Source organism: Somniosus microcephalus, chromosome 14, assembly GCF_052327205.1.
Source record: "Somniosus microcephalus isolate GS21.2 chromosome 14, FLI_Smic_1.0, whole genome shotgun sequence".
Classification (NCBI taxonomy): Eukaryota; Metazoa; Chordata; class Chondrichthyes; order Squaliformes; family Somniosidae; genus Somniosus; species Somniosus microcephalus.
In genome coordinates, this window is record NC_141000.1 from 105609018 (window position 1) to 105631683 (window position 22666).

At 40.1% G+C, this 22666-nt stretch overlaps 2 protein-coding genes across 3 annotated transcripts in view; both read right to left on the reverse strand.

Annotated features, from left to right (window-relative positions):
• The window catches only part of mrps6 (mitochondrial ribosomal protein S6), a 111016-nt gene extending 91058 nt beyond the window's left edge, over positions 1-19958 (reverse strand). Inside the window, exon 1 of one of the 2 annotated variants that reach the window (XM_086007107.1) lies at positions 19837-19958. In XM_086007107.1, the coding sequence (XP_085863233.1) occupies positions 19837-19881 (45 nt within the window). In that variant the 5' untranslated portion in view covers positions 19882-19958. Of the gene's footprint in view, positions 1-18223; positions 18302-19836 lie in introns of those variants that run through there. The other variant, XM_086007106.1, reaches the window with a different exon arrangement.
• Positions 100-19924, reverse strand: LOC147107797 (sodium/myo-inositol cotransporter-like). The gene is made up of 2 exons (XM_086007105.1): positions 19837-19924; positions 100-10819 (listed from the first exon to the last, which is right to left on the reverse strand). Exon 2 carries the CDS (start codon positions 10481-10483, stop codon positions 8348-8350), a length of 2136 nt encoding a protein of 711 aa, XP_085863231.1. The 5' UTR covers positions 10484-10819; positions 19837-19924; the 3' UTR covers positions 100-8347.
• Positions 19959-22666: the final 2708 nt, after the last annotated feature.

Below are 22666 nucleotides of genomic sequence, written 5' to 3' on the forward strand. Positions count from 1 at the left end.
CTAGCCTTCCTTAGTTTTAGAAATCCCGTTTTCTGCTGCATCAGAAATTTTTAAGACTGCAAATAAAACACAGAATGATGAACACCATCACTGCACAAGTAAGATATTCCTCAACTTTTTATTCAATATTTTGACAAGTACATAAATTGATTCATTTTTAAAAGTACACAAGAGTTACATAGCAATCACAGGTAAAAACATTTTATATGATTTTATTATTCTTGGTTAAGGCTGGTTGATTTACATAGTACATATGGGTTACGTAACAATCACACGCTTCCGATAGTTGGACTAAAGAATCCTCCCAAAATAATTCTGATTTCTTTCTTCTATCTTCCAACAAGAATAAAATGGCATCACTTCATCCAACTTGGTGTTTTAAACTTCTCCTCTATTTTCATGACTTCTGTAGTAATAAACACTCCCACCAGCTGATGGTGGCTTCACAAACCCCTGTACCAATAGGGCTCAAGAAGATGTCGATGTTTCCCCACTTTCCTCATCTCTCCAACATATATGAAACCTCAACTAATTCATCTAGCTAACTCTGCAAGGAACATTGTATGCCTTGCAAGATCTAATTTGCATCATTTTGTCCTGCTGTAGTTATAAATTGAATGGACTAATGCTCAAACTGCCCAACATTCCTCACTTCAAACTACATTACCCCAGCTCCCTCACCCACAACTCTGAAATTACTTCATATTAGGGGTTCAGTTCAATTAATTGTTTAAAAAATATAATTTACTTGGTACAATCTTACTGGATTCATCAGCACTTATGAAGAATGTGTCCATCTATAAGCTGGTGATGCATTCAGCAGAAACAATATTCTAGATTCTAACACCATCTGTCAAGCTGGAATTTCCATCCGTTTATACATTTAATCGACTCCAAAGCTTTTAATAATACGCGCAAAAACAATTTCTTACTTCCCCAAACAAAGCTACTACCAAGCACTTAAAGTCTCAACCTAATGCTTTTTAGCAAATTCCAGGATGAAACTAAACAGACTATTTGAATTTTCAAATCATTGTAGCATACAAGTTATGAATGGTTCTGGGCTCTAATCTTCAACCTCATTTCGCCTTGGTTGAAGAGATTTAAACTAGAAAATGGCAGACAAGCGGCCCCCTACATTGGGTGCCAGTATGTTCCTCATATTGGCATTAATGGTCAATCAGGTGAGGGCCAAAAATAGTTTCAAACCGTGGCAAGCCCACAGCCCTCAGATTTGAGTTTGAAGAATTTGCTTCATACTCTCCCTCCCCCACCCAAACCCATAGGAATCAGAAGAGTGCTTTTGATTTGTCTGAAATACTTACTGGTGATATGTACTGGGATAATCTTTACCAAACCAGTAGATTGGAAATAACCAAATGCTGGAGTGCCTACCTAAAATAATAGTGGAGCCAGCAGTGGTAAAGGATTGGGGAACCTCACCTCACTAGAGTGATGCTGTATTCCAAATACTTAAAACTACTTCACCAAGCATCAAAATGGGAAGCCATAACAAATGGAAACCACACTCCTGATTAAGTATAGGTTCAGTGTTATAAAGTCATCTTTCTATTGTAATCTTCAAATCAAATGGAGAAGATTTGGTAAGATAGTCAATACTTGTGATAAAATATGTCTAGAGCATCAAGATCAGCTCTCGCTTGTATCAATGCAAAAAGTGGAAAGAGGACACATTTGCTACATGCTTCCTGAAATAGAAATATTATTTTCAGATATAGCAGCACATTGAGCAGTATTAAATGTGCAGATCTACCTATGTATGATATCAAATTCAAACCCCAGAGAGCTGTTTCTTTTTTTTAAACTTTGTTTTTTTTTTTTTTTTTTAAAGCATTAGTTGACACTGGAACTTGGTTTAATCCTGGCCAAAATTTTGTAAAAGTGTTCAAATGGTATCTCCCTCTATTATCTATGAAAAGGTCAGACTTTGATGAAGTGTAAGTTGGGCTAGTTTGGGCAATACTTCCTCTAGTCTCAGAGCCGGTCTTATAATAGTCGGCCAAATCATCAATGGATTGTCCAGAGATCTGCCACATTCTTGATATCACAATTGAAGACTAATGCATGGCAAGAAAAATAATATATCGTATTCTTTCCTTCATGGAGTAATTACCTCCCAAGGTAGCTGTAAGCTTACATATAAACATATACAAGTGATCAAGCCTACGAGCAGCTTGTTAAAGGTCTTCTGGAGATTTGACAGAAAACAGTGTGTTCTCTGGTCTCATTATTCCTTGCTCACAGCGTGCAATAAATGCCACAACCTCCATTTCAGGCTGGGCAGTATGTAATTGCTGGTAGGAGGCCAAGACAACTAGTTCAGATGTATTTGATGGTCTCCCTTCTGGTCACCTTCACCTCTGAAATCAGGAGGACTTCCCCACCCCCCACCCCAATATATAAAAAGATGGCATGCCTGCAATTGGGGTAGTTTTTCTACACTCATTTATATTTGACAAGCCACACTTGACGGGGGTGAAATTGGTTCGGAGTGGGGTATAAAACGGGATGCTGATACGTTAGCACCATTTTGCGCTATACAGATGGGAGTTACACATCCAAATTAGTCTTGCTCTATGGTGCGAGAAAAAAAATAGCTGTTCTGTCATGGCAGCCACTTAACCATCCCTTCAAAACCCAAGCTGATAAACAAGAGTATCCAAGCTACGAATTAGTTTTGGTAATCTGTCCAAGCAAACTTAAAACCTCTCTAAAAAGATTAATATCTGTACTCAATTTGATGCATATAAGCATCATGGAAAAATAAAGCCTCGGTCACCTACATCATGCTACACATTTCAGTCGCCTGGAATAACAGACTACAGTGCAAAATGTTATCCTGTTCTCTCTGATCCCCAACCCCACAATTGAGTAAGAGAAAGGCAGGATCTCTTCAAACTGATTTCACCCTCTTTCCCAAACACTTGAAAAATTGGGCTTTGCATCCTTTAACACTAGTACATTATTGACAATCTGCAAGCTTCGAAATCATCCTTCCTAAAAATAGCATCCAACTGTCTTCAATTTCAAGTTTTAATAAAATAGTTCCCTTTTAAAAGCAATGTTTCATTTCTATTTAGATGATCAATTAAAGAGCAACAACTACAAATTTAAAACGCTAGTTGTTATACCCCATTCCCTTTATTCCTTCCTCCCACCGAGAGCCGCAAGTGCTTTAATACCTCTATCCTAAATTTAGGTGTTCTGTTACATCCCACTAGGCTCAATTTCCAATGGTTCTGACTTGGCAGCAGACCCAAGAATACCCACCCCATTAAAATGGAAACAAGAGAACACAAAACTTCACAGTACTTCATCATAGCCTCAGGATATCGCCAGGCCACCACTCATCGCTCCTTTCAAAACTAAAAAACCCAAATCTCTTCAATCATGACTCAGACCTCTTAACACTAGGGATGTCCTCGTCACACAGACCCAAAATGGAAACAATACTTAAGGTGTCTGACCGGAGCACTATACTATTTAATCACAACTTCCTCAGACTAGTATTCTACTGTCTCAGCTATATATTTCAACATTCGATTAACTTTGATTGCTGCTCTGCATTGGTTGGACAGTGCACATCTGGGTCAACTGTAATATCCCTACTGCCACCCCAGCTGAGATCAGGTAATTTAGCTTAGCTAAGCAGTTGAACTTGGGACTGCCCACACAGGGCTGCCCAATTAAGTAACTGAACCAGCAGGGAGTGCAAGTGTAATTTAAAAAAAATCTTCAGCAGGTTATAGAAGAGGATTTATTTGCTACTGAATAAAAGTTCTTAATTTCTCAATTGGCCCCATCACATGATTCCAATTCATCTTACAAAGTAATGATTCCACATACTTCCTTTTACCCTTCGAGCCACCTCTCCAACTTACGGGTTCTCTGAAAACTGTTCTAGTTTAAGAACAGAAACATTTTAGTATGATGGTTGTTGAGCTGTGTTTCACCCTGCTTTTTGAATATTTCTTCAGTACCCTCATTATAAATGTCATTCCATCTCTCAGTACAGATAGGACTTAAATTTTTATTGATTTAAAGTGAGAGCATGTATTTATTTAGTCCTTCTGACTACAAGGTAGCTTGTTTCAGGGAAACTACAGGGAAGCTGCTTCTGTGATGCCTTGTTCTGGGGGCGTTTCTCGCTCAATGTCAGAAAAAAATCTGTATCAGTGGAACTTGACCTCGTCAACATTCAATAAACTCTATGCATTGGCTGAAATCCTGACTTCAGAACTATCTTTCAGCCAGTAAACACTTCAAACATTGGTCCTACTTCAATAGGAGGTTAATTTATGGAAGGAATTACTGTGGAGCAGAAGGTTGGTATATCTGCAATTTAGAAAAAGAGCACACGAGAACGCACAAATGAGAAAGAGAGGAAAGCAGGCAGAGATACAGCCAGACACAGACCTGGTCATCTTCAGTTTTCAGCTAGCCCAATAGATCCATACTGTATTGTAGTGTTAAATGCAGAATGTTAATTCTACCACCTCAGTATTGTGTGTTTAGTAATGTTACATATGATACAAAATTTATAAACTTGTGATTTGCAGTGAAGCAATGAATATTTTTATTTTAAAAAGGCTAGGCCACAGGGTACAAAATAGCACAAAATATCCATTCAATCAAACAGATATATTAAAAAAACAACTCATTTAAACTAAAATCTACTCTCCAGTGTGTTACAAGAACAGTAAACTTAATGTATAAAGTCTGCAACTCTGTCACAAGGTCAGAGCACTGAAATTACCGTTTCAGGCTATAAAAAGGTATTATGTACTCTGTAGTGCATTAATTACTAAGGAGGTCCAAGAGCTGCAAGTTCCTCCCTCCCAAAACACCAAACAGCTTAAATATGGCTAGAATGCTGGTGGATGATCCCACTAAGATAGCTGTTTATACTGCTCACAACTGATTAGAACAGTAACACTGAGGGAACAAGGTATGAAAGAGCTTTTTAAAAACTCAGAGTACCACTTATTCTGCATCCATCCATCACTGGCAACAGCCCAGAAGTTCTATGAATTTTTCTTTATAACCCTACCATCAGGTTTGGAACAACCTACCAGAGTTGTATTTCTTGTTCCACAAAAAGACAAGTCTTGGCAATTCAATCAACTAAAGCTCACGTAGCATTCTATGAATTATCTTTGAATGTATGCAGATAAGTGTTTCACTCAGTACTTTAGAAAGCTCATGTAGCATTCTATGAATTATCTTTGAATGTATGCAGATAAGTGTTTCACTCAGTACTTTAGAAAGCTCATGTAGCATTCTATGAATTATCTTTGAATGTATGCAGGTAAGCGTTCACTCAGTACTTTAAACAGAGTTACTATGAATGCTCACATAATGACATGATGCAAATGTCACACCTGCCAATACCGTCAGCATTTTATCAAACAAAGTTTAAAACTATATATCTTCAAATGAAGTTTAAATTACAAATGTCGGGTTGAAAGATATCTAGAAATGATCAAAAGTTTTGGAACAAGAAAATCATGATAATTTATTTGACTTAAAATATCAAATTTGTTGAATTCATTCCTGGATTTATGCTGAGCATTTCCCAAATTTCAATTTTAAATTAGGAGGATCAGATCTTAAAAATTCAATTCTTACTTTAAATTCAGACGCAGATAGTCCTGGTGTGTATTTGCAGCATTTTTTGTTCTTATTTACATGTTTGAACTTTTGTTATTGGTCCTTCAAGCATGTAAAAAACACACCAGATCAAGATGATTAGGGCAAAAATTGATGAGTGCGTGTTTGCTCCCCTGCGCGATGATTTGTGCGGATAGTTTGGACTTGGATATGTAATTAGGTAACTGGACTCACGCTCCCACATCAAGATAGGAATGTCACTATACACAAGATGGAACTTGGTACAATATTTTTTATGAAACCAAAATGTTATTTGCTGGTGTTGGGATAAATACTTTGCAAAATTAGACAGAAAACATTATTCTGCAAGTACACTTTGCACATTTTTGCAAATCATATGGTAATTACATTTATATATTCTTCCACAAAGAAGACCAATAGTATTTGCACAGCAACATATTCTTCTCAAGTCCTTACTCTATAATAAAGCTTTTTCCCTATATTAAAAAATGAAATCATTCTTATTTGTATGTTTGTGTGACAATATACAAATTATAGTTTATTCCTGATAACTGTCAGTTTTGTGCAAAAAAGTTTGAATCAAATCATTTGAACGAAGCGACTTTGTATTAAAAGTGGACCATGTTCTCTTAATTTTTAACCTCATATGGTTACTTTCCACAACAATGACCTGCACTTCAATGTATTTTGATGCAACACAAGCTACTCTTTTAAAAGATTAAAGACAAGCTTTAAAAGAAAACTATGTGATAAAAAAGCAAATGACTGAGGAAGGAGATAAACACATGCAAGAAAGACAGACAGAAAGAGAAAAAGAAAATGCAAGAGAGAGAGGAAGAGACAACGCAGATATCCACAAAAGATAGTGGGGGTGTGAGGAAGAGAAAATAATTTTTTTTTTTTTTTTTTTTTTTTTTTATAAATAGGTACCTTATTGGTTTTGGGCTAGTAAGTAAATAATTGATAGCTAAAACTAACTTTGGAAAACATACACTTCTGATTCGCCTCCATCCACTCACCCATGTTTTACAAATTTCATTAGAACAGATACAGGATGGGGAGGTCACAAGTGCTACTGATGTTACCAACCGGGCTACATGTTTTCTTGGTTTGCTGCATCTAAGCTAAATTGAGAATTTACTTGCCACAATACATATAATTACTACTGAATACAGCTAAAGCACACAGCACTTCCCCCAATATTAAAGTATTAATACTTTCTATTTGATTTAGGTTAAACAAATTTTACAAGAGCACAATTTTTTAAACCTAAATCATTTATAACTAGTATACAATACTATAATAGCTAAAGTTTTCATAATTTAAAATCAAGAAACTATGATCCTTTGTTGGCCTACATAAAACATTTGTATATATATATTTTTTTTATATACCACCTTCAGAGTGGTTTCACACAATGAATATCTTTTGGAGTGCAGGATCTGTTTCACAGATAAAATATTACATAAATGGATTTAATACTCAAATAAAAATATGGAACACTTAACAGTATATTGGAGCATCAACATCCATCCCCTAAATATAAAGTCATTAGTTCAATCCTCCCCTGCCCATTCCACGTAATCCCTGACCCAAGTTGTGTAGGAAGGTGTTCAGCACAGGTCATCTGCATCACCTGGAATGGGGAAGGGAATCTGGGGAAACAGTCATCCCTGGGCCACTGCTGGACACCTCAACTGAGGTAACTCAAGAGCCTCAGTGGTCGAGATTTGGGAGCAGGTTACCCATCATGAGATATATGGCCGGGAAGCACTTGTATAGGCAGGTGAAGGGGAGGGGGGTGGCAGGGGCATTAAGAGGAAGGGGGAAAAAAAAAAGTGTCAAGAATTTAAAAACTTTAAATGTTTTTACTTTTCATAAAACTAAATTTAGCAAGTAATTCACAGTCCATTCAATCTTATTTTTATCTTTGGGTCTAAAATATTAACAGTGCTCAGACATTGAGCCTTGTATGATCAATAGATTAGAATTTCCCCCCCCCCCCCCACATGTACACATTTTTGTTGATTTTTTGGACAGGAATTTAAAAAAAAAAAATTTACAATCAAATTTATTTTACAAATAAAATTCTGTCATAGCTTATTGGTATATAGTTCACAAAATAAATATTCCCAGAAGGAAATTAAGTTACCTATCTATAAAACATGTGAGAAATTGTAATCCCCAAAATTAAATTGGCCGTGAACTTAATTCCAAGGTTTCAACATTTTTTTCCAGCCACTTTTCTCACCTCCTGAAGGCACAGATTCATTGTTTTGCATAGTTCACTGGGCACGAGTCACCCACTGGGACCCCATAAGAGGTCAGTGAGCCGCGACAGTGGATGGCAGAAGGATATTCAACCAAAGTGACATTACAACTGAACCCGATCCTGGTCCTCATCTGAAACCCACATGTGCACTTCCAGCAGGAGCTGCTGAGCAGTGATCAGAAGCTGGAACACAATATGATTTTCCCCACCTGAACACAAGGCACTGTGGCCAATGTTACTGCCTCTGCCCTGCATCAGCCGAGATCAGGCTGGGCATGTACAATTTCATTTTACACTATTCTTCCCCCTCACCACCCCCTTTTATCTTATAAAAACGTTAAAGTCCTCTACCTAGGCCAACAAAAGGAATATAAAAAAAGTATACAAAAGCAAAACTGCATCACTTAACTCTGCAGGCTGATTTTACAAAGAGAAATAAATGAACATGGATATGCCAGACGATAACACAACTAAAAGTCCAATATTTAACAATACTTTAATCCTGGGGCTCTCTTGCAGCATTTGTAAGCCAATCATTTCATCTTCTATAGAATTTTTTGCTACTGGATTTTTCACATCATAATTTTTTAATCCACAAATGCAGTCAAAAAATCTCCACCACTTGCTTCTTTCCAGTTCAGGTTCCTCTTTGGTTTCTTGGTCCACAGTGGTTGCTTGTCCATTTATATAACCATCATTTGGTGTTGGTCCTTCAGAGATGGACGGAGAGCTCAAAGATTTGGAATCATCACTTCCAGGCGTTAACAGAACTAATTCTATTCCATCAGCATCTTTATGCTTACAGTCGGACTTATCTGCACTTGTGGCACCGCCATTGCATTCAGCCAGATGTTGATTTGTTAGTTTATCAGATTCTTCTTTCTGGGAGCTTTTTATAACGTCCAAGTCTTTTAATGCCCAGAATGTGGTGGTGCGAGTATATTCTCTGGGAAGAGCAGGCGTCAGCAGACTGACTACTACCGCTGTAATGATAGTGACCCAAAATAGAGCTGTTGCCACATACATGTAGTGAATGTTTTTGATAAAACTTGGTCTGGTGTCAGGCTGGTCACAGTCTGGTGCTTGATAAATAAAGGCAAGAATCAAGCGTGTAATTCCCAAAATGGATCCAACCAATCCTCCACAGAAAGCCCCCTGCTCATTGCAGCGCTTCCAGAAAACTCCAAGAAGGAACAGGGCTGCCACAGGTGGAGTGAGATAATCTGCTACCTCCTGGATGTAAAGGTACATTTGTCCTCCCTGCATCTCTACAATTATAGGAACCCAGGCAATGCTTATAGCTACCATGAAGAAAACAAACAGACGACCTACTACCATAAGTTCTCGAGAGTTGGCAGTCTTTCGAAGATGCTTGTAAATATCAAGGGTAAATATGGTGCTGGCACTGTTGAATATAGAATCCAAATCACTCATTAAAGCTGCTATCATGACTGCCATCATTAGGCCACGAAGACCTGCAGGCAAGATTCCCAATACTAGTCGTGGGTAGGCAATATTTGAGCAACCTGCTCTGCTGCCACATACTTGCATACAGTGTTCTGGATTGATGCAAACAATCTCATCAGCAAAGAGAACCCTGGAAATCATGCCTGGAATGACTATGATAAACATGGGCAAGAGTTTCAGAAAACCAGCCATCAGAGTGGCTCCTTTGGCATGAGCGATGTTCTTTGCTGCCAAGACACGCTGCACAATGACTTGATCGGCACACCAGTACCAACCGGAGGCTGGTGTTTGACCAAACAGAAAACCCGGCCAAGGAATATCCTCATCAGTTGGTTCACGTAACATCTTTAGAGAATCTTCTTTTGGGTGGATGTGGCAGGTGTTGGTAGAACTTAGGTTGAAAGAGGCTAGAATTGTTGTAACATTTGGTGAGGCCAGCATGTATCTCCGTTTCAATTCCTCAAAGCCTCCCACCTTGACCATTCCCACAACCATCAATGTCAAAGCTCCACCAATCATAAGAATGGCCTGCATGGTATCTGTGTAGATGACAGCCACAAGTCCTCCTGTGACAGTTAACACTGCAGTTAACCCAATCAAAATGATGATAGAGAGATATAGGTCCCAGCCCAGTGATGCCCGGATGAACAGTGCACCGGCATACAAGTCAACGGAAAGCTTTGTGAAAACGTACAATATCAAAAACAACAAAGCAAAATAAATTTTTAGTCTGTTACCACCATAACGTTTGGAAAGGTATTGCGGCATGGTGTACACACCAGACCTGATATAGACAGGGATGAAAACCCAACCTAATAACTGTAAAAGCAACACTGCATTGAACTCCCAAGCTCCCACTGCAAACCCACTGGCAGCTCCAGATCCTGCTAACCCAATAAAATGTTCACTGCCAATATTGCTGACAAACAATGAAGCACCTACTGCCATCCAGGTCATGGTGCGTCCTGCAAGAAAGTACCCACTCACAGTACTTCTGTTGGACTTCCACATCGCAAAAAATCCAATGCACAATACAAGAACAAAATAAAGTGCTACAACAGCTAGGTCAGCTGGTTCCATAAAGCCAAACATTTTTACAGTAGTTCAGATTCAATAATATTCCGTTTACTGAATAGGATATCCAGACAATGGCCAGGCACGATACGATTGCTAATGAAAGAGTACGAAAAAAAAAAGTGTATGGAATAGTAAAATATTTGTCCTTTGGTTTGCTGCCTTGATCGAAACTGTAGGGTTCCAGTTGTACAGGTACTGGGATGCCAACTACTATTTATCTTGTTAACTTCACTTCTGACTATTTCTCATGCTCTTTTTAGTAGCATTCCACAAGACTGTCAGTGCTTAATTTGTTGGTGTTGAATTTCTTAGCTGTTGCTGACAGGTCTAGTAAGGCCTAGAGTTACACTCCTGCAAGATAGCAAAGACAAAAGACAAAAAAGGATATTAGAATTGCACTTTTTAAATCTGGATCATTTCTAGAAAAAAAAGTATACATGATGCAAATTTTCTCAATGGCTAATGACTATGAAAGTGAGTAATGTTGAAAAATCTGATTTCTATTTTAAAATGAAAAAAAAGGTAGAAGAGGTGGCCGAATGCCTAGGATCAGTATTATTACTGATCATAGACGTTCTCAACTCCACAATCCAACCTTGCATGTGAATCAGGGATGTGAAGGCAAACACCCTCATGTGGCATATTTAGAATCGGATCAGATAGAAAACAAAATAAATGGAATTATATAGATGGTACACTTCAAGGATTATTATTTTTACACAAAACAAACCATGTGGCACAATCCCATACTTTACAAGTACCACATATGTGGGTTATGAAGGCCACAATACAAGTAGTTTGTTTTGAGAAAAATCTTAAAGGCATTTTCAACAAACCACTGGCTCCAAATGCATGCTCCATATATACAACTAATTTGATCCATACAATTCCTCATCATCAAATTTAGGTGAACTTACCAGTGTGGATTTAGTGGAAAAGTTGTAGATTGACATGCATGGCAAAATCAGGTGAAGCAGTCCAAAATTAACGCACAGAAAAAAATTAAAACTTAAAAAAAGGTTTATGCTAAACATATTAAAATAAACAAGATAAAGTCAGAGTGTGACTTACAAAAAACTGTCCCTACTGTTTGGAGAAGCAAGTTCCACTGATGACACGGTGGATGTATACCACTGTACACCAAATCTAAAAGGATTATACGTACACGCAAATATAATTTCTGAAATGAAAGAACTAATACCTGTCCACGCAAGACATTTGACAAAGCTATTAGAAAGTGGCACCTAAAAAGCAGATTTTGTGGGAATTAAGTGAGCAGCCCACTTTGCCTCTCTAAAAAGACCATGCATTTGTTGTCCATAATTCTGGAGCTTTTATGGGGAGAAGGGATAAAAAGAAAACACAAAAAGTAATGAGCTTATATTTTGGGTTCCAAGACCTTTCAGTAGTATCAAACCATCAAGCACTCCGAGTATGTTTTGTAAAAAAAAATGTTTACGTGGTAAATACAGTGGACATGTGTTTGATACTAGAATATCCAGCAGACTCTAGGCCATTTCTGCTAAAACAAAGTTTTACATACAAGTCAAAAACACAGCAAGTGCTTGCAGCTTCAAACCTCACGTGTATAGATACAAGGAACAGAATGAAACAAATAGAAATTTGAAGAAAAATTAGGGGAAACCATCACCCTTGACGATGCAAATACAACAACATGGTGATAGAGAGGCAAAAGCAGGAATGGAGGCTCGCTGATCGCTTAGTGGGGAACTGCACCGTGATGTGGTAGTGAACTACACATTTAATCCCTGGTCTGTGCTAAATTAGCCAAGATTATGGTTTGGGTGCTACAATTAACCTCAATGCCCTTGATCTTTGTGGGGGGGGGGGGGGGGAGGGGGGGGTGAAGGGGGAGGAGAGGAGGGGGAAAGAATGAACCAGGATTCTCATTCCTGATCATTATTCAATGATCCCATGTTAGAATGCGTGCAAGGTTGACAGCAAGTAAGATAGGGTCAGTAATGATACCATCCAAAGTCGAGTACCCTTCCAACACCCAGGGTCACATGAAGAATGATCTCTTCGTATCAGAAGACCATTCATTCCAGCAGGGATTACTGGATAGCAATCAGGAGCCAATTGGTTTTTCTCCCTGTTCCCACCTTGACAACATGGAGGCCAACTGTAGTGCATCACCCTAACCCTAGCCGAGATCAGCTAACTCTGAGACCAGTGATCAAATCGGGAAAGTTCTGGTCTGTACAGCTCAGAACCACACCTCTTTTACTCACCAAGTCAAGTATCAATTCCATAATCCTAGTATATTGCAAACAATTACAAATTTTTTTACATTAAAAGGATGCTTCAAATTCTATTTAGAGAATGGCAACATGAGGAAAGGTGATGTGGTCGTGTTCATGTCATGGACGTCCTACAGATGCAAACACCTTCATATCATAAAGTGCACTTGTATAAATGTTTACCATAGCGGAATGTTACTAGTAAATGGTTAGAAGATATATCTACTCACGTATGCAGAAAGGAGAAACCACGGGTTTTCCAAAAGATTTGCACTTCTGAGGTTCACGTGAAGCACATGAATGGTGCAGGTATCCCAAGCTTACAGCGGCACTGTAAGTACCATTGACAGCAATGCACCTTTAACAGAAGTGCTGGAGTAATTGCATTCAAGAGGCTAAATGATCCAATACTACCATCAAATCTAGTGTACATGTCATAGCTCTATTTTACAGTTCTCTACAAAGCTACAAGTCACACCCCTATAGTGAAAGGACATAACCATGCATGAAATTGCAATTTACACCAAATTTCAGAGCTTCTCCCTAATCACTATTTACATACACGTTCTTAAAATGTATTGCTATCAGTATCACAGAATCACAGAAGCCCCACAGTGCAGTTAGAGGCCATTTCGGCCCATCGAGCCTGCACCGACACATATCCCACCCGATCCCCGTAACCCCACGTATTTAATCCCCCTAACACTAAGGGTCAATTTATCATAGCCAATCAACCTAACCCGCACATCTTTGGACTTTGGAATATTGGAATCCAAAATTGTCAAACTGTAACCAGAGTCCGCTCTGACAATATTGCTGTGAAAGTACAAATTGTTTAAAACAGACTTATATGGTTTGAGAAATCAACCCCCTACTTAAAAAAAAAAAAAAAAAAATGTGTCTCAGGTTCGCCATTATGCTTTTGACAAGGTTGAGAAACAGAGATCAGTCCTTTGAATGGCCACAAACTCCATGACATTCTGTTAATGCACAATGTATTTTACTGCACATTTATTTAACTATTTATATTGCTAATTCTTTCATATGACATCATGCATAAACAGTCATTTATCATCAAATCCCAACAGTACATCTACAACATCCTGCTCAACACAGTTGGCAAGATTTTAAAATATTCACAGTTGGTGCTGGGTACTGGGAAATTCATTTGCTCCTCTATTCTGAATTCATTAAAACGTTATTGAGTCCTTCCCACCACCCTTAAAATGTGTGCTGCCAAACATATCAGCCCGGATTTTGCGGTAGAACAACAGTGAGGCTATCAGTGAGTATATCGGACAGCAGCTTCCAGCGTCCGCACGTGCGCAGTTAAACGCGGAAATCAGGAAGCTGCTGTCCGATTTGCCCTGCTCCTCTAAAAGCTGCGCCACGCTGGTATCTCGTCGAGAGACTCGACACTGGAACACAAAGGGCATGAGGTTGCGGTACTTACCCACTAAACATGCCAGGAAAAGTTAGGGCTTGACCATTCTAGTGTAGTTGAAGTTTTAACGGCATGATAAGTCTTAATTACTATCAAACAACCTCACTGGCCCTGAAAATTTACTTTAACAATTGTGGAGTCTCATTCCTTTAGATTTGAATTATTGTTGCAAGATTTAAATTTTTATTTTCAATTTGTTTTTCCTTTTTCTTTCTGTCCCTTTTATCTCTCTTAATCCCATCTTTCTTTTCCTATCTTTATTTTGCTTTCTGTACATGATTTTACATTGAATTAAATATTCTAACTCACATTTTCTGGTTTAGACGATGAGCCCCAGTAAGGATTCTTCATTCTGATCTGCTTCTGCAGACTGGCTGGGCCGAATAGCCTGTTTCTGTGCAGTATTCTACAGAAAGACATGCTGTTGCTTGAAAAACTGGGATTATTCTCCTTCGAGCAGAGACAGGTAAGGGAAGGTGTTCAAAATTATGAAAGATTTAAGGAGAAACAGGTTCCACTGACAGGAGGGTCAGTAACAAGAGAACACAGATATAACATAATTGGCAAAAGAATCAGAGGGACAATGGGGAGATTCTTTTCTACGCAGCAAGTTATGATGATTTGGAATGCACTGCCGGACAGGATGGTGGAAGCAGATTCAATAGTAACCTTCAAAAGGGAATTGGATATATACTTGAAAAGGAAAAAAACTGTATGGCTGTGAGGAAAAAGCAGGGAAATGGGACTAATTGGATAGCTCTTTCAAAGAGCCGGCACAGGCCCGACAAGCCGAGCGGCCTCCTTCTGTGCTGTATGGTTCCAACTAGTACGGTCACACTGAAATTGCTGAATCATCTAACTTAACCTTTCCCATGTACTGTACTTTAATGAGGCAATGAAATGTGATTTCTTTCAATCCTTCGTTTCTTTAAATCTCTTGCAAATATAACTAATAATTCTTTCTTACCCTTACCACTACTTTTTCTTGCTTCACCATCGCCTTCAACTGGAACTTTTACAACATTAAAAGGTGGCTCCAAGTTAGTATGGTGTTTGTGCCAAAAATCTCTTTTCCCTTTAACAATTCTTAACTCTATAAATCAAATGTGTTGGAAGACTCAAATACTGCTCCTATATCAGAAGAGGATATTCTCTCACATGCCTGGACAGGCCATGAGGAACAAGCTCATCAGCTGATAGCTATTAATTTCTCCACTTCATATTTCTAATCTTTCTCTATTTTATCAATACCACTATGGTCAGTGCTGCTTTGAACTTTCCTCCCATTGCTTCAAAGTTAAAAAATTGAGAGTGTATTAAAATCATGAAAAAAAAATGTGTAAGTTAAATATTTCAGAAATAATTTGGAAATTAATTCTCTCATCTTGCTAGTCCCACTTACTCTGCATAAAAATGTCATGTAGGACAACAATCCTATCATTCGATCACACCCCATCTAGGAAATGGGGTCTGGCTGCACACAGTTGCAGTATGCCAAGCCCACCTACCTGCAGTACCACACTAGTACATACACTGTAGAGAGAATATTAACAATTATACAATAAACAATGGCCAAGTTAAAAGTATTACAGCTTCTCCGTGAGTACTTTGTCCCCACATAAATATTCCCTTCTAAACAGGTTTGCCTGGTAATTAAAATTGATTCATCAGCATTTCTTGCTTCTTTCAAACCACGCTGTTGACAACAGATCAGCAGCAATTGTCTACCCTTTTTATATTTACCAATACTGCACTCTCAGTGTGGCAGTCAGAGAACACTGCGTATAGGTGTAGCTAACAAGCAACCAATTCAAGAGTGAATTACAATTCAGCACCATGAGTGGACATAAAAATCTCATTTTGCATACCTCCATGGAATATTCAGCTTAGAAACATTTATTTCAATTAAAGTTTTAACTGATAAGTAATGTGTTTTGCAAAATTATACGATCTTTCCATTGATTTATTTCCATTGGCCTAGGTCAGTGTTGGACAGGATATGTCAGGGATAGTGTAGAGAGATAATAAAGATAACTACAAGAAAAACTACTGGATAACAAGCCAGATCACAAGCAGAGGCATTCAATTACCTTACCGTTAGCCACGACACATCTCTACACCACATTTGTAACAACTCTTTTTTGAGATGAGGCTTTGACATTTACTTACAAGGACTTACAAATCTGCTCTTCAGCTGCAAGTTTTATTGCAAAAGTATTAAACCAATAATAGAAATAAACCCCAAGAGAACGAGTTCAATTTAATGACAATCCTATGGGCTCTTTTTAATTCTGGCCGGGTTTTGTTCTTCCAGGTCCTCATGACTACTGGAAACAAACAGCACTACTGTTCTATTCAAATCTTCAATGTGTTTTTGGTTCTGACTTAGAAGTCTATGTGAAACTAGGAACTTATCAATCATGTCAATGCGTTTTTAACCATGTTTTGGGCTAGACAAAAGCAACAGTGCAGGTTTCAAAGTTTTTAAACCTTGGCAATGGAGTAAAAATTGTTCTTAATCACCCTTGGAATTACTTACAGCATGTAATATTATTCTGCTACTAAAATGGAGCTGTGTCACCACACCCATGGTGGAGCGAGGAGAGGTTAGGGAAGGGAAAGAGGTCCAGTAGTGAGGGATCAGACTAAGGTCTTGTTCATTGTGGCACCACACAGACACTCCTGTATACACCCTCCCCACCCCAATCCAAGAATGCTAGTTTTGACTGTAGGCTCAATGTGAACTGGAAATTACTGCATCAGTTAGGGAGTGTGCTACAAATAAAAGATTTTAAATAAGCACTTTCTAATTTCCTTCACTCAAAGTATGAGACATAGAATGGGGATAAAGGATACTCTGCCAGGATGTGACAAGTGGTATTCCCCAGGGATCTGTTCTGGGGCCTCAACTTTTAACCATATTTATTAATTAATGACTTGGATGAGGGAATAGAGCTAGAGCTATTTATCCAAGTTTGCAGATTGCACCAAGTTAGGAGGGACAGTAAGTAGTGCAGGTGTGAGCGTGAAGTTATAAAGGGACAGCTCAAGTGAGTGGGGTAAACTTTAGCAAATGGAGTTCAAAGTATGCAAGTGTGAAGTTATCCACTTTGGACCCAAGAAAGATAACTGTAGAGGACCAAATAGATTTGGGAGTCCAAGAACATAAATCATTAAAAGATAGTAGACAGGTACAAAAGTAATCAAAAAGACTAATGAAATGTTGGCCTTTCTCTTAAGGGGGCTGGAATACAAAGGGGAGGAAGCTATGCTTCAGTTGTATAAAGCCTTGGTAGACCCCATTTGGTACGGAGGCTTAAATTATGAGAACACCTTGCATAAACTAGGCTTGTAGTCCCTCGAGTATTGAAGATTGAGGGGTGACCTGATCGAGGTGCTTTAAAATGTTAAAAGGATTTATAGGATAGATACAGACGAACGATTTGCTGTGGTGGAGGAAGCATAAACAAAAAGACAATCATAAAATCAGAGCCGGGCCGTTCAGGAGCAGAATCAGGAAGCACTTTCTCCACAAAGGGTAGTAGAAATCTGGAACTGTCCACCAAAGGCTGTGGACGCTGGGACAATTGGAGCTTTCAAGATTGACATAGATTTTTGTTAGGCAAGGGTATCAAAGGATATGGTGCAAAGGTGGGCAAATGGAGTTGCAGTGCAAATCAGCCTCTGTTAAAAAGTTAAAGAACAGCATTTTTTGAGCCCTAGGATTAGGTTTCTGGAGCTTAATTTCTTAGCCAGGGACTGTACAGGGTAACTGTGGTGGGGACAGGGAGGAGCTGGAAACCGACGATGAATAAAAAATGTTTTTTCACTCCTGTCGCAATTTAAAATATACTAAAATTCAAACAGTGAACCTTAAAATAATACAACTGTTTTACTTCCCTATTCAGTAACTATATCAACATATATATCGCATTATGTGAACCAGCTTCCTTTTCCAAATGTATTAGTTCAACTGAAATAATTTACAGCTCACATTAATGATCGGAGTTGTCTGTCGGAAAATTGCAAACTATTCAATGCAACACTTACCTGTCCCAAAATTGTAAGCAACAAAGTACAGCAGATCCCTATTGAAATGATAGCGTCTAGCATTGTCAAAACATCACATCTTAGGAAATTATCACCTTACATGAACCTTTCAAAAAAAAGTTAGAACTCCAAAAGTCTTCATGAAGGTGTAGCAATTTGCGTCACCATGGTGGAACCCAGTTTGTGAAAAAATGTCTTTGTCCCAATTGATTTGCCAGGTAATGAACGTAAAACCATTACAGTAAAAGTATTTTTTGCAAATCTATGCAATCAACTTTTACTACTTAAACTCTCCAAAATCAAAAATCAGCATTTCTTGTTACAAAGACAAATGTGTAATTTTAGTTACAACTGTATACACTGCAGATTAGAAGTTTGTTTTGCAGTTCAACTACAGGAAATGGACCAGGATCACAATAATTTTACAATTAAAAGGTTTCAGTCACACGGCTACATGATGTAATTTACAACATGCAGCACATGCTTTGGTTTAAAGACTATCATTCTTCAAATCAATGTCTATAATGCAGCTGTTTGGATTTGAAACTCTTACTGTAACTGAACTTGAAAAATCTTCCTGGCTGTTTAAATCGTACTGATAAATCAACTGGCTTGTGAGCTACTGAAATTATGTCATGGCAGGACGGTGAAGATTTCCATACAACAAGGTTCCACCATAGGTAATCACTAAATAACTTACCTTCTTGCCCAGTGAGGAGATAAAAGTTCAACTGGCTTTAAATGTTTACCAGAGAAGGGTATGATTTTTGGAGTGTTAGAGCTGGGGAAGCAAGATTCTGAATTTGACCTGAAGCATTTTTATATACAGTATCAAACACCTTTATTTAATTACCAAATACCTGTACTTCTGACACCCTGTATACTGGCAAGGTTAAAAAAAACATTGCATTAACTTCTGTATTATCAGTTATGAGAAGAATGGGTATAATTTCTCCATTGAGTTTTCATAAGATTTCTTGTGAAAGTGATCAGATCAAAGATAAAAAGCTTACATCTCTTTAACATACATTTTTAAACTTAATATTTAACATTACTGGATACCTCAGTGAAATGTCATCGTGAAACTAAACATAAATTCAATGCTTTAAGAAGCTGTGACGTAGGAATTAATAAATCTACACGTCTCATTTAATCCCTTTGACTAAAGAAACATAAGCATTGACCAGTACTAAATTTGGTTTAAAGGTAGGGTGGGGGAGCGGTTTCATCCAGCAGTATCCAAATCTCCTAACAACCGCCTCTCGATCAGAGGCGGAGATGTGGGAAACAGCGAGTCTGCCGGCCAGTTCCAACCTCTATTCTCCGACCAGCCGAAACCCGCCCGGTTTCTTCAGCTAATTTCCCAGCAAACCCGCGGCACCGGGTCCCTGGCGCCAAGAGATGCAAAAAAAACGAAACAAAACGCACAATCCTGACACAACGGAAAAAAAAACCTCCAATTGTTTTTTTAAAAAGAGTTAAGGTAGAGGTGGTCACTGGTATCGTTACAGACGGCGCTTTCGACCTTGTCGTCGGGTTAACAGGAAGCAGGATAATGGCGACAGTTTTTATTTCGCTTTTTTTTTCTCGGTTTATTTTTTGTGAACACTCACCCGCTGCATGACTTTCAGAATCAGTGATAGCTCGTATCTGGGCATGTTGTTGTGGTTCGATGGCGCTTCTCCCGCGTGTTCTTTATATTTCGCCTCTTATTTTTTCCCCGCCTCTGACAGGCCCTCACGTCCAGCCCCTGCCCACTTGACTGGCTTGAAGTGCGCAGCCGCCCCGCTACCACTTAAAGGCGCAGTCTCCGCCCCCTTCCCGCTTAAAGACGCAGTCTCCCCGCCCCCCCCCGGCGCTCCCGCTTAAAGACGCAGTCTCTCCCCCCCCGACTCCCGCTTAAACTTGCAGTCTCCCCCCACCCCCCGCTCCCGCTTAAAGGCGCAGTCCCTCCCCCCCCCCGCTTAAAGACACAGTCTCCCCCCCACCCCCCCTTAAAGTTGCAGTCCCCCCCCCGCTCCCGCTTAAAGGCGCAGTGCTCCCGCTTAAAGGCATAGTCCCCCCTGCTCCCGCTTAAAGACGCAGTCTCTCCCCCCCCGACTCCCGCTTAAACTTGCAGTCTCCCCCCACCCCCCGCTCCCGCTTAAAGGCGCAGTCCCTCCCCCCCCGCTTAAAGACACAGTCTCCCCCCCACCCCCCCTTAAAGTTGCAGTCCCCCCCCCCGCTCCCGCTTAAAGGCGCAGTGCTCCCGCTTAAAGGCATAGTCCCCCCTGCTCCCGCTTAAAGACGCAGTCTCCCCCCCCGCTCCCGCTTAAAGTTGCAGTCTCCCCCCCCCGCTCCCGCTTAAAGGCGCAGTCCCCCCCCGCTTAAAGACACAGTCTCCCCCCGACCCCCCCGCTCCAAGTTGCAGTCCCCCCCCCCCGCTCCCGCTTAAAGGCGCAGTGCTCCCGCTTAAAGGCATAGTCCCCCCCGCTCCCGCTTAAAGGCGCAGTGCTCCCGCTTAAAGGCATAGTCCCCCCCGCTCCCGCTTAAAGATGCAGTCTCCCCCCCGCTCCCGCTTAAAGGCGCAATCTCCCCCCCCGCTCCCGCTTAAAGGCGGTCTCCCCCCCCCCCGCTCCCGCTTAAAGGCGCAGTCACCCCACGCTCCCGCTTAAAGGCGCAGTCTACCCCCGGCTCCTGCTTAAAGGCGCAGTCTCCCCCCACTCCCGCTTAAAGGCGCAGTCTACCCCCGGCTCCCGCTTAAAGGCGCAGTCTCCCCCCGCTCCTGCTTAAAGGTGCAGTCTCCCCCGCTTCCGCTTAAAGGCGCAGTCTCCCCCGCTCCCGCTTAAAGCGCAGCACTTGAGGACGTCACCTGAAAGCTGCAGTCTGTAAGATATGAAGTAAACAGCAATCCTAAACAGAAAATTCTGTTAACACTCAGCAGAAAAACAAAGTCAACATTTCAGGTTGATGACTTTCCATCAGAACGTCCGATGAAAGGTCATCGACCTGAAACGTTAACTCTGTTTCTCTCTCCACAGATGCTGCCTGACCTGCTGAGTGTTTACTTCATAAAACAAAAACAGAAAATGCTGCAAACAGCCTCGTTAACCCTGTGTGTGTCTGGCACAGGAGGAGACCTTTAGGTCCATGGCTGCTGTGTTCAGTCTGAGCACCTTTCAGCAATGGCCTGTTCCTGCACCTTCCTGCTCCATGGTCTCACCCCATCCGATCTTATAACCTCCTCCAACCCTCCATGCCTAGGCCCTAAGTTCTGGAATTCCCTCCCTAAACCTCTTTGCCTCTCTTTTTTTACTTTCCCCCTTTTCCTAAAATTTATTGTTGGCAGAGTACAGTTCTGCAGACACTGGCAGCCCTGGTACCTTAACTAAATGGTAATTCTTCATGTACAAGACTCAACAATGCACTTTTGCCACAAAGGACATCACAGCCAAAACCATTCTTAAAGTTATTTTAAAGGGTCATTATTATCTTTTTAGAAATACTTGACAAAATTCACCCCTTAATATTAATAAATGCAAAAGATGGAACAATTCTGCACGACAAAGCATCATTGTGCCACTTTCCTTTCCAGTACAGCAAATGGGGCAAGGTAAAAAGGAAGGCTCTTCTCACTCCTTATTACCTATAAAGGAAGGATCTCATAGTAAAAATGTCATTGATAAAGTGCTCACCAATTGTCATTGGGGTAAGCAGGTCTCCTTGGGGTCGATGTGGCTCCAAGATGATGGAAGATCACAAAGTCAACCCTCTCGTGTACCTCGGTAATCCAATACCTGGCAAGGCCCAAAGTACTCCAGGGCACTTTTGACAATTCAGCAGTTAGATTGGTTCGCTAATGGAACCTGAAGGGAAATCTGTCACTTGAGAGTGGGAGTCTTCCCACTTAGCTCCAACTAACCCTAGCAAGCCAATGCTCCAATGGATTTAACAGTCCTGGATATCCAAGCAGGAAGATTACCAGTAAAGTGTGCTGTTTTAGCTGGTTAAACTGCAGCACTATACCTGCACACACTTAGGGATCCTCAAGGTCTGACTCTGCTAACCTATGCCAAAGTTCTCTGGCCTTCTGCAAATGGGATGTGTCCCAACAGGGAGAAAGATGGGCTGCTTATTGGTCAAACAGAAACTCTACCACTTCTGAAAAGATGTCTCTGTGACAATGTGGAACATCATGTGGTGCGTTGCTGATTTGTATCATCATTCGTCTTTAAATTCCAATCGTATTTGGTGCAAGAATTGCAATGGGACAAATTTATTAAGATTGTTTTGAATCCCACTTCAAATAAATTTTGTGCTGAGAAACTGGTTTGACTGTATGTGTGTGTGTGTGTGTGTGTGTGTGTGTGTGTGTGAGAGATAAACATAGAAACATAGAAGATAGGAGCAGGAGTAGGCCATTCGGCCCTTCGAGCCAGCTCCGCCATTCAATGAGATCATGGC